This window comes from Heloderma suspectum, chromosome 11, assembly GCF_057233095.1.
Source record: "Heloderma suspectum isolate Gila_16-S chromosome 11, 16-S_ref, whole genome shotgun sequence".
Lineage (NCBI taxonomy): Eukaryota > Metazoa > Chordata > Lepidosauria > Squamata > Helodermatidae > Heloderma > Heloderma suspectum.
The window spans coordinates 17,845,181-17,857,332 of record NC_139468.1 but is presented as its reverse complement, the minus strand read 5'-3'; the positions used below and the strand labels follow the sequence as shown (position 1 = coordinate 17,857,332).

The window sequence follows — 12,152 nt, the reverse complement described above, 5'->3', positions numbered from 1 at the left end:
TTATACTGAGTCAGACCCTTAGCCCATCTAACCCAGTACTGTCAACACTGACTGGCAGTGGCTCTCCAGGGTTTCAGGCAAGAATTTTCCCTGCCCTGCCAGGAGATGCCAGGGATCGAACCTGGGACCTTCTGCATGCAAAGCAGGTGCAGTACCTTCTCCAAAAGAGGCAGCCAAACATACTTTTCATTCCCTTTTGTCTGTTAGCCACATTAAATACTCACAAATATCCCCTTGTATATTTCCTATTGGGTGATGAGCTATTGGGTGATGAAGCTACTGTTCATGAGCAATTGTCATCAAGCAAAGCCAAGGAAAAAAATTCAGCTATGCTTTGTCATCCAAGATCAGTGATCACCCATTAAGCCACAACACACATGCAGAGTAGAATTGAGTTGTTGCAGTTTATGCCTTGCTATCCATTATGGTCTGAATATATGGGAATTCAAACTCTGTAAAAATTTGGGGTTACAGACTAGAAAATTAATTTATACAGTTAAGATCATGGCCTGGTTCACACACCATGATAACCCAGAATTTTTTTAAAAAATTCTGGGTTATCATGAATGGGGCAGCATGCTGGTACATGCTTCCTGATCCCTCCACTGCTGGTGGGAGCAGCTAAACAAACCACAGACCTTGAAAAAATCTGGGTTATCATGATGTGCAAACCAGGCCATTTTCTCTAGTGTTAGTGCACTGGCATTTCTACAAGGATAGACGGTATCATGAAAGGTTCACTTTGTACAGGATTAATTAATACGCCACCTCTCTGAGAAGGCTGAATTTTGTTTAATGGGATGACGAGAACAGAAATGGAACAGAACAAACAAGCAGTACACCTTGAAACTGCAGACATTTCCTAAAAAATGTGTATTTCCAGTTATTGATGTGCTTAGTTTAGCGGCAATCCAGGTTGAGGGCCAGTTTCTTTACAGTTATATTTCCTCTGGAGAATAGATTAGCAAAGAGCAAGTACATTATCACTCCAACTGCCTTATGTTCACAAGTAATAAGATACAGAAGTCAACCATGGCAAGTTGATATTCAGAGCCCCTGTTTCTCTAACTGTTTACTCTACCCACACCTCTCAACACAGCACAAAAAAGAGAGCTCTGTTCCTTTAAGCTTGGTCTGCGATTTTGGTGAAAAGCAGAGTGCTGCATTCTAGTCTTTACTGCATGGCGATACTGTGAGGCATTGTCTGCTGCTATCTGTATAGCTGACACAGTTATGAATCATATATACTAAATAGCAGACACATTCTTCAAGTGTGGATCCTTACGTAGCCAAAATGACGCCATCCATACACAGGAGGGAAGTACAAGCAAGCTTGAGCGAATTCCAAGGTTTGTAGAAGTACAAAAAATCTTTAGGGGAAAAAACTAAGGGGAGAAGAACCTCAAAACTGCTCAGTGAACACTGAAAGCTGACCATTTGGAGGCACACAGATGGAAAACCAGGGAGGAGGGGGAATGGAATGGAGTATTCTGGAAGAAGGCATGGCTGGCTGGAATCCTGAACAGGAGCATTCCACACTGCAACATTTTGTTATAGATCCAACTTGTGTTATTTAAATGCTCTAAATTCTATAACTATAAAAAGCCATATGAACCTTCATTGCCCAGATACACCTCTGATAATTTGAAGTATTGTCAGAAAGGACCACTTCTACCTAACCAAAATATGAGGGTATTTTCAGAAAATACACCCCATGGGCCTGTTCAGCAGAATCTGTCTCACAGGGTTAGGAGGATCATGCATTATAGACCAAACACCTTTCAATACACGCTGGTAGTTTGTCCCCGCATTGGGTGGAGCAGGCAAGGGGTGCATGCAATCCTGAGGCGTAGAATCTTGGGAGCCAAGTAACAACTGAACAGGCCTATGTCAAAAATTGCTGTCATCTTCTGAAAGTACAATACAGCCTTCCCCAACCTGGTACCTTCCAGATGTGTTGGACTGCAACTCCCATCATTCCCAGCCACCATGGTTAGTGCTCAGGGAGTTGTAGACCAAACCATCTGGAGGGTACGGGTTTGGGGAAGGTTGCTGTAGTATTGTGCTTAAAAGTGGCCAGTTCTGCCAACTTATGATTTCCATACCCCTTTCCTGCTCATCTCTGAGTGCAAAGCAGCAACAAAAAGATCAAGGGGCTGTGAATAGGGATGGACAACTTTAAATGTGCCTGCCTTGCGTGCCACTTTCCAGACTCCCACTGCTTGCCCAACCCAGAGCTTGTGGCATCCCATTCACCCGTGAGCTGCCATTTTGAGAAAAACCTCTGGTAAGCTTTTATGTAAATCACCATTTTACGCAAAATGACAGCTGTAAATAGGCCATTTACGCAAAATTGCAAGCATAAATGGTCCATTTATGCCTGCAATTTTGCATAAATGGCCCATTTATGGCTGCCATTTTGTATAAAATGGCAATTTATTTAAAAAGCTTACCTGTTTAGTTTTAGTTTTTGTTTTTTTGCAAAATGGAAGCTTGAGGGTAAGTGCGGATCCTCAAGCTTGCCCATCTCGGCGCACACTGGGTTGGGCAAGCATCAGGAGTCCATGGACTAGTGTCCAGGGGGCTGAGAGGGAGGATGTCCGCTGGACTCCTCCCCCTTCCTGGTTTTCCACGAGATCTTGTTGTGAATACCTTTCTTTACCTTAAAAGTATGAGGCTGCCTTAGTTTAGAAAAAAGTTGGCAAAGGGAGGGACATAAGAGATCAAGAAATATAGACAATTTTGAACAGTGTAAAGAAAATGAATAAAGAAACCTTTCCTTGTCCTAAAAGATAATGCAACTCAACACATAAATGAACTTGTAGAATTCATTACCACAAGATAGGTCTCTTTTCTTTATTGCTGGGGTATGGAAAGCTGTGGCCCTCCAGATGTTATTGGACTACAGCTCCCATCAGCTCCTGCCAGTTTATAGTCTAGAAACATCTGGAAGCTGTGATTACCCACTCCTGGTTTATTGCCTTGCTTTTGCTAAAAGAGAATAGATAGGGAGCTGCAGGTTAACTGCTGCTGGAAGACCTTTGGATGTTTAGCTTAGAAGGCTTGGTTGTAATGAGAAGACAAAAACAATTCTCTAGTTTTATTGTATGGAGGTATCTAATGAATCTGTTGGCATGTCTCTCTATGACTTCCAAGTTCATACATTTGTATCAAGTTGTAATCTTAAAATAATGTCAAAGTGGTTTTGCCTAAAAATGTGGGGGAATGATCCAGCCCGCTTGGTGTCCATTGCCTCGCATGCACAGAGATTCTTCATTCCTTGTAAGGATCAGACCTGTGGCATTTTAAAAAATAGCAAATACAAATAAAACTGTTCTTCCCATGCAATACTACGCTACGCTAATATTCTCTTTTTCTTGTAGAGCTTATGTTGAAAAATATCTGTTGGAAAAGTCCAGGCTAGTCTATCAGGAACATAATGAGAGGTGAGTAATGAATGAAGTATTGCATATAAAGTAATTGGGAGAATAAAGAACAATAAACCAAAACAATTACTAGAATACTAAAGTACAATTATACTGGTTTATAAGTAATGTATGCATGTGTTTTGTTTTTTGAAAAAGATGAGATTAGATAACCATCTGACATGATTAAGAATGACAGTGATTCATGCCCTTTGTCTGAGAGAGCCAGTTCATACAACAGTATTTCCATCTGTGGTTTATTGTAAATGTTGGGTTAAAACTCTTGGTTGTTTCTCCCTCATCAACCCAGGAACAAGGTGATCTGAAAAGAAAGCAGAAGTAGCAAGCACTTGGAAGGCAGTGCACTTGCTTGCTTTGGCATGGCCATGGCTGACTATGGGTTGTTTAACCCATAGTCAGCTGTTCAGTGTGAACTGGGTCATATGGTGTACCTCTTGGCTTTCTACCTTGAAGGCAGTTGTACAAGTGGCAACCTAGTAACAGAGGCCAACTTTTTCTATCTCTGACCTGGTTCACACAATATGGCACATCTTGTTGTGGGTTATTAACCCATGATGAGCTGCAGTGCCTGAAGGCGCCACTATTCATATCCAACCCCAGCTTGGGGCCTGTCATGTTGTGTGAGCCCAGTGAGTGTCTGTTATGCAAGGGTTAAATAACCTTTGCATAACCTATGTTCTGTTCAAGGGTTATTTGAGGGTTGCATGACATGACAATCCCTGAGCGGGGATTGGATATGCAAAATGGCAGCCACACAAATGCCTCAGCTGTTGTGTCATACAGACTGCCCTACTGTGGTCTTTTGTGTCATATAAACTGCCCCCTATGGTCTGTCGGGTCATACAAACTGCCCCACTGTGTTTTTGATTGGTCACAACTATTCTAGTCCTTCCTTGTCATACTAGTTTTAGTCATACTTGCAGCGATTCTGTAACTTACTCACATTTTTTGTGTGTTTTGATGGTGCCATTGACTTGTACACCATTTTTTTTTTGTCTCTAGGAACTACCATGTATTTTATTACCTTCTGGCAGGAGCAAGTGAAGAAGAGAAATCAGCTTTTCATCTTAAACAACCTGATGAATATCATTATCTTAATCAGGTAGGAATATACAAGCAGCTTTGTAGTGGGTGTATATGCTTGTTCCTAGAGCAATAAACCATTCTTTCCTGATGTTGCTGTTTTAAAGCCAATTTTATTGTCATCTGCTCATGGATTTCATGATGCAATAAATGTATCGGTGTAGATAATACAACTAAGAAAGCAGCGGTATTTTCAAAGCTTTTTTTCTTGCCATAAGTAGGCTACAGGATAGAAATGTATGTTTTGGCTTACAGTTTTCCTAAAGAACACACAATTTCCCAATCAAATTAAATAAGAGCTAATATCTGTCTCTTGGAAAATGCTATTTATACTAATATTTTCACTCAAGGCCAGACAGATCAGTTTAAAAATCTTGCATGGGTTTGTAATGCTTCTGTCTAATAGCATGATATTTTTCTACTTTAACAAATAAAGCTAACTAAAGTCTGTTGATCCCAGCTATGTGCAAAAAACTGAAATACACATTTATATAATTTGTTCTCTTGAGGATGTAAGGGTACCCAATGTAATGATAGGAACGGTTATGGTGGTAAAGGTGCCACATCTGTCTATGCTTCATTAGAATTACCCAGCAGAGTTACTTTGTGCTTTTAGAACTGAATTAATTTCCATATAGTGCAGGGGTGGGCAGCACGTGGCCCGCTGGCATATGCACCCCCCCGGTGCTGCCCCATCCTGACCTCCACCGACTTGCCATCAAAATTCATGGTGACAGCAAAAGAAATCAGTGGTTTACCACTACAGAGCGGTAAATAGGTCTAATTTAGCTTGTTCTCAAACTTCCTGCTCCACAGTGGTTTGCCAGTGAATTTCCAGCGCAAACTGCCAATTTATTTTTTGTCGCTGCTATTGGCACCCGTAGAATTGTGCGGGGTGCCAGCAGGAGTGTGGCCAACGGAGGGCAGGTGTGTGGGGCGGGAGAAATGGCCCCTGGACTCTCCAAAGTTGCCTACTGTTGATGTAATGGCAAAAAGACATGGACTTCCAACAGTTCTTCTAGTTCAAGATCATGTGGGATCATTTCTATAGATTCCTATTCTTCTAAGTGTTGATATCGCTTTAAAAGGAAAGATGTGGGACTGAAAGTGAGGTGGGGGTGGGGATTTATCCCCCCGTATGTAACAATGGGTGGATTATTTCATGAGGTGTGTGTGTGTGTGTAATATATACCTGAATTATGTTGAACTTGAAAAACATATAACTTTTCAGTCTGTTTTTCTTTCCTGTTAAAGAAGATATATAGGATGGGTAATAGAAAAGCCGACAATAGTTATTGGCGGCTTTCTTGTCCATTGACCGTATAGTGTGAACTATAAGCAAAATAAATGGTTTTAAATTCTAATTTGAATTAAGGAATTTAATTTTCAGGCATATTAAAAAGACATTTGAGAATGTATATTTAAAAGCATATAAAACTACTTTTAACAAGGCAGAAATCTTGTATTTGATATGTTTTCCAGAATCATTAAACGTTGCAGATGGTTCCCAATACTGCAAATGGTTCTTAATATAGAAATCAGTCTAAGCAAAGACAGCAGACAGTGTTCAGCTTGGGCCTGGATTTACTTGCCTCATCTCTAGCACTAGTTCATCTGTCAAACTGGAAGAAAACTGATCTACCTCACATGATTGTGGTTAATGAATGAATTGTATAAGAAGGTGCATGCTTACATGCTGCAGAAGCATGAAAGCATTGTAAACTGTCCTTCCTGAAACTGGTATTTAATAGTATTTTGCCCTTTTACAATTTGCACTGGAATTTATTGTTAGGCCCAAATTTATTGATCATAACTCCTGATTGGCAGCCTTGTTAAGTAGGTTTCTAAGTGTAATTGTAAGGTAGATAGGCTTCTCTTGTGACATTATGAAGTAGCATGATGTATGCATTCTCATATCAAATTTCATAATGTAAAGAGAAATGAAGGATGAGGATCCTAGCCATCACTTTCTTAAATGGGAAATCTTGCTGCTTAATGTCTTTTAAAAAAAATGCTTACAGGAACAAAGGCAATCAATAACAACAACAAAAAGTGGGAAGAGATGGTTGTGTGGGATTTGGAATGCTATTTACTCAATCTGCCTTGCTTTCAGATGACAAAGAAACCCCCTAAACAGAGCTGGGATGACTGTTACTATGACTCTGAGCCGGTCAGTACAAGTACATCCATCCATTCTGGGTTGCTGGTGACAGGCATTTAACTTATTCTGGCTTTGCTCCAAGATGCAGGGCAAATACAGAACCAGTTCTATTTGATTAAGAGCCACACAAAAGTTTTGCGTTCTCATAAGAATGGCTTGGTTAGTTCATCTGTGGTGGTATACCTTTTGGGGGTCATTTTTGTGTAGTAAGCTTTCTTTTGATAGGTTATGTTAAGAGTAGTTGGATGGCATAATTATAGATATAGCACACTGTAAAAAGCATAAAAGATATATGATAGAATATTGTTTATATTATATAACATGGTATTTCTGCTTCTGAAACATTGCACTCAGCCCTACTTCTGATAATATAGGCAAAGAAACTTTGCCCAGAGAATTGATTCAAGGGAACATCTGATACAGCATATTCTGTAAAATAAAAAAGAGCACGGAAGGGTTGATCAACAATCATTTTAATACTCATGTAGTGTTACTGGTTTTCATGAATTGCACCATTATAATCGGGGAGATTTTCCTTGGACTATTTCAGGGGAGGGGAGAATTAAATTTGAATTCAGGGAATGTACCAGAGGTTCAGTAATAGTGCCAACTAAAAGGAAATGGTTTAGCACCATACTTATTTGAAAAGGCCCAAAGAAGGAAAGTAATGCCTTTTTCATCTTGTCTGAAGTCCTATGGTTAGACTGAAACTGTATTTTTGTCTGTCTTAGTCTTCATACAATTCCATTGTTATCTTATTACAGAAAGCATGTCCATTCTAACTGCATGTTAACAATTCTAACTTGGATTTACTATTTCCCATATAATGCAATCCAAACAAAGGTGTTCCTTAGGAGTGTTATATTGATTGCAAATAAAGTGTTCTCAAATGAGATTTAACCATATATCTACTAAGTTTTACTTAATTTCTGTTGTAAGACTCATTGCTTCATTTTTTTAAAAAACTGCAGGCCCCAAATGTTTCAATAGTATACCAAAAAAGAATCTTAAACATTCATTTTCAATCAACCTATTTGGATCTGTGGAATTTACTTGGATTTATTGCAGGAAATCATAGATGACACATAAAATAATCTTTCTTTTAGCTTGGCTGGTACAATCATGAATGCTCCAATATAGCCCAGTTAAGCAGTAATGTAGGAAACGTGTCTATCTTGAGCAGCAGAAACCATATATAAGGTGTTGTTTTTTCAGTCTTGCAAACTGTATTGAATTTTTGGGACGCTTGAAGATTATGATCGCTGCACTTGAGATGTCATTTATGTTAGCACTGCACTAGTAAATGCTCTCCTTATTGCTGCCCCACTCCCCACTGATGTTGTTAAGCTGTTCGGCTAAGGTCCTCTTCAGTGCCTGTTTCTGCATCTCTACAATCTTACCACATATATCTGCCTGTGTACCCCCTCTTCCTGTCTGTTCCTCCTATTGCCCCAATCACTTTGGGTTAGGACTTGGCTACCACACTTCAGTGTATCTTTCTGTATCCTCTTACATCTTTATACGATTTCCTTCTGGCTCCTGGAGACTGCATCCTTTTTTTCATCTGTTCCTAAACCATCACCTCTGACCTGTGTTCTTACCACACAGAAAGTAGTCTCATAGACTTTTGACCTTTTGCCTGCTCTGCTCTTGCAGACTGAGCAGGAAGCGCAGAAACATCTTTGCAGAACTGTTATAAACTGGCCTCATGCTGAATCTGGAAAATAATATTAAGGAATTGAGTGATGTGTTTGGGAATAGTGATTGTACAAAATAGCTAGATACATTGATCCCCCTTTTCTAACTGAAGGATCATGGTCTGCATCAATGGGTTTCTCTAGCAATCTCTAAACACCAGGACTGGTAATTGCTACTATGAGAGCGGAGATGCTTGTTTTGGCTTGTGTGGTGGGAAATTGTTTTTTAACATGATTTTTGTAAATATTTTGGTGAACAAGCTAGTGTTTCAGTAGTACAGCAACGCTTTTATTGGGATAATGAAAATGAACTCTTTTCTGCTATCAGAACAGGATATTTGGGTTTTATCTTGGTGTACAGAGGACAAATCTGTAGGAAAAATATTCAAGCAACTTTCTATAACTCCAAAATCAATTTTTTTATCCTTAGGGAGGGAAAATCCATTGATGAAGACAGAAGATAATGTAGGCTTTTTAAAAACCTTCCTCCACCATTTTTTCCCCTGTTGTTGTTGTTGTTGTTATTGTTGTTGTTCAGTCATTCAGTCATGTCCGACTCTTCGTGACCCCATGGACCATAGCACACCAGGCCTTCCTGTCCTGCGCTCTCTTCCGGAGCGTGCTCAAGTCCATATTCATTGCATCAGTGATGCTATCTAGCCATCTCATCCTCTGCCGTCCCCTTCTCCTTTTGCCTTCAGTCTTTCCCAGCATCAGGGTCTTTTCCAGAGAGTTTTCTCTTCGCATTAGGTGGCCAAAATATTTGAGCTTCAGCTTCAGTATCTTTCCTTCCAATGAGCAGTCAGGGTTGATTTCCTTTAGGATTGACTGATTTGACCTCCTTGCAGTCCAGGGGACTCGTAAGAGTCTTCTCCAGCACCACAGTTGGAAAGCATCAATTCTTCGGCGCTCAGCCTTCTTTATAGTCCAGCTCTCACAGCCATACGTTACTACTGGGAAAACCATAGCTTTGATTAGACGGATCTTTGTCGGCAAGGGGATGTCTCTGCTTCGTACTATGCTGTGTAGGTTGGCCATAGCTTTCCTCCCAAGGAGCAAGCATCTTTTAATTTCATGGCTACAGTCACCGTCTGCAGTGATCTTGGAGCCCAAGAAAACAAAATCTGTCACTGCTTCCATTTCTTTCCCCTCCATATGCCAAGAAGTGATGGGGCCAGATGCCATGATCTTCGTTTTTTTTAATGTTGAGTTTCAAACCAGCTTTTGCACTCTCCTCTTTCACCCTCAACAAGAGGCTCTTGAGATCCTCTTCGCTTTCTGCCATTAGGGTGGTAACATCTGCGTATCTGAGGTTGTTGATAATTCTCCCGGCAATCTTAATTCCGACTTGTGATTCATCCAACCCAGCGTTTCTCATGATGTACTCTGCATATAAGTGAAATAAGCAGGGCGACAATATGCAGCCTTGTTGTACTCCTTTCCCAATTTTGAACCAATTGGTTGTTCCATGTCTGGTTCTTACTGTTGCTTCTTGACCCTCGTACAGGTTTCTCAGGAGACAGGTAAGGTGGTCTGGTACCCCCATTTCTTTCAGAATCTGCCAGAGTTTGTTGTTTTTCCCTGTACCTATCTGCTACTGGGGTCCAACAGACCTGTTTGAAGTCCTAACTGGAAGTACAGATTGATTTCAAAATGACTCCAGTTTTACTAACAAAATATAGATTTTATTGATATCTCATTTCAAGAATGTAATCCAATAAAAACTATTGGGGCACATTGGACCCAACAACGTTAACAAAAACAAAGCAGAAACCAAAAAAATGTCTAGATGAAATACTGGGCTCATAATAAATAATGGAGGAGATCCAATGTACCCTAATGCCCCCCATCCACCCCACCATCACCAAAGGCAGCATCTGATTGGTTCGGATCGCTGTTGCTCAAAGTGTAAGGGTTTTTTTTTTAAAAAAGAGGGTTTTTTTAAATGGAGCAGTGCTTGCCCTCTAAGCTGGTCTGGCTGACTGCCACAGTGCTTCCTTTTGTCAGTATAGTCAGCCAGGCTAGTGGGAGGATGGGGACTGCAATAGGAGGAGGATGAGCCGCTACTGGTGTTGGATAAAAAAAAAAATGGAGGGAAGGTTGACTAGCGGCAGGAGCGGCTCTGATGGTATGTAAGTGCTGGGCCATCGGGAGCACTATGCCGATGGCCCACTGGAGGTTGGCACTGGCCCCTGTAGAGGGGAAACCTGGTTGTTTGTTTTCTTCCTTTAGACCTACTAATGCTTGATCTCTTTGCAACCCCCCCCCTCGCATCTGTTTCTCATATCATGTTTTAGCTTCAGCTATCCTAGGTATGTCCTTAAGATGGCAATTCTTTTAATAGGTCTGTATACCTACATTTGCTGTTCCTATTGTCTCTGTGAAGCATGGTGTAAGGGAGTGGATGTGCATATGGACTGAAGTTTCTTCAGATTTAATTTATGCTAGCAGGGCAGGTATTGCATAGTCCCAGATATGTACTGTTATGTATCAGTCCCCCTACCTGCTGGTGTCCCTCTCTTCTAATTGCTCCTTGTATTTCACCACAACAGGACTGCTTCTCTGTTGAAGGGGAAGACTTGAAGCATGACTTTGAGCGTTTGCAGCTAGCTATGGAGATGGTGGGCTTTCTTCCCAAGACTCGCAAACAGTAAGTTGATATTTCTTGTTAACAGGGCATTATTGTGTTGTGTATTGGTCTTCTGAATGGTTCAACATGTGTATTTGGTTATAGCTTGCCATATTCTGCTTCAGCTGATACTTTTTAAAAAGGGTTTTACACTGGATTGAATGAATTGCCATCATGACACTGAGCATTCACAAGAGTGTTCAGTAGCAAAAGTCACTGAGGTAGTCAATAATTGCCTGTACTGCACCAAAAATGGAAGTGTGCATTAGCTCCAACTAGACTGTAAATGAATGACTAAATAAAGGCATTCGTAACCAAAGCAATTGTCAGTCAGTATTTTGTAGACTGCTCTGAGCCTCTGGGATTGAGTGGGTTAAAAATCCATACACAACACAAATAGGTTTTCAATAGTTCATAGAAAAATACTCTCCCTATAGATATTATATAGGTATAATTAGGTGGCTTACTGGTTAATTGTAAGTTTCACTAAAATATTCAGAACAAATGTGCTTAATATATTTTTAAAAATCAAATCTAGCCCTTCATAAGCTTTTTATAAGTAGTAATCAAAACATCATAACTAACAGATCCTAGGAAAATAGGAAATGCTGAGGTATTGCATTATTAGACATAGTATTAATATATATATTTGTCTAATTGCTGATATGTAATTTATATGCGACTCGGGGAACACTTCTGTTTATCAAAGTATTGCTTTGAATCTGTTCCAAAAATGTACTCATTAATATGTAATAAAATATCAGTGAGCTCATTTTAATTACTTGCATTTTTGGTTCTTAAGAGAAAGAAAACAACAAGAAATGTATTATTTTATGTCCATAGGATTTTTTCCCTTTTGTCAGCAATACTCCATTTGGGTAACATCTGTTACAAAAAGAAAACGTACCGAGATGATTCCATAGATATCTGTAACCCAGAAGTCCTACCTGTTGTCTCGGAGCTTCTGGAGGTGAGCCATGGCACTTGGACAGAATTTGTCCAGTTCTTTTTTCTTTCAGCATGCATCTTTTTGGAAAAACATAATGTCTTAAAGCTATAGTTTGACAGTGAAGTCATTGGTTTTGATAGTCTATTGGTTTATTGAGTAGTTCTCTCCAGTGGTGGTGGTTTTGTTT

The 12,152-nt window shown here is 40.0% G+C and overlaps 1 protein-coding gene across 7 annotated transcripts in view; it reads left to right on the top strand.

The window, feature by feature from the left end:
* Positions 1-12,152, top strand: part of MYO9A (myosin IXA) — a 196,268-nt gene that overhangs the window by 77,410 nt on the left and 106,706 nt on the right. For 4 of the 7 annotated variants that reach the window (XM_084817052.1, XM_084817051.1, XM_084817050.1 and 1 more), the window contains exons 4-8: positions 3,384-3,446; positions 4,449-4,548; positions 6,643-6,699; positions 10,940-11,037; positions 11,860-11,986. In XM_084817052.1, coding sequence (XP_084673178.1) covers positions 3,384-3,446; positions 4,449-4,548; positions 6,643-6,699; positions 10,940-11,037; positions 11,860-11,986 — 445 coding nt within the window. The remainder of the gene's footprint in view (positions 1-3,383; positions 3,447-4,448; positions 4,549-6,642; positions 6,700-10,939; positions 11,038-11,859; positions 11,987-12,152) is intronic. The other 3 variants (XM_084817054.1, XM_084817056.1, XM_084817053.1) reach the window with 1 other exon arrangement.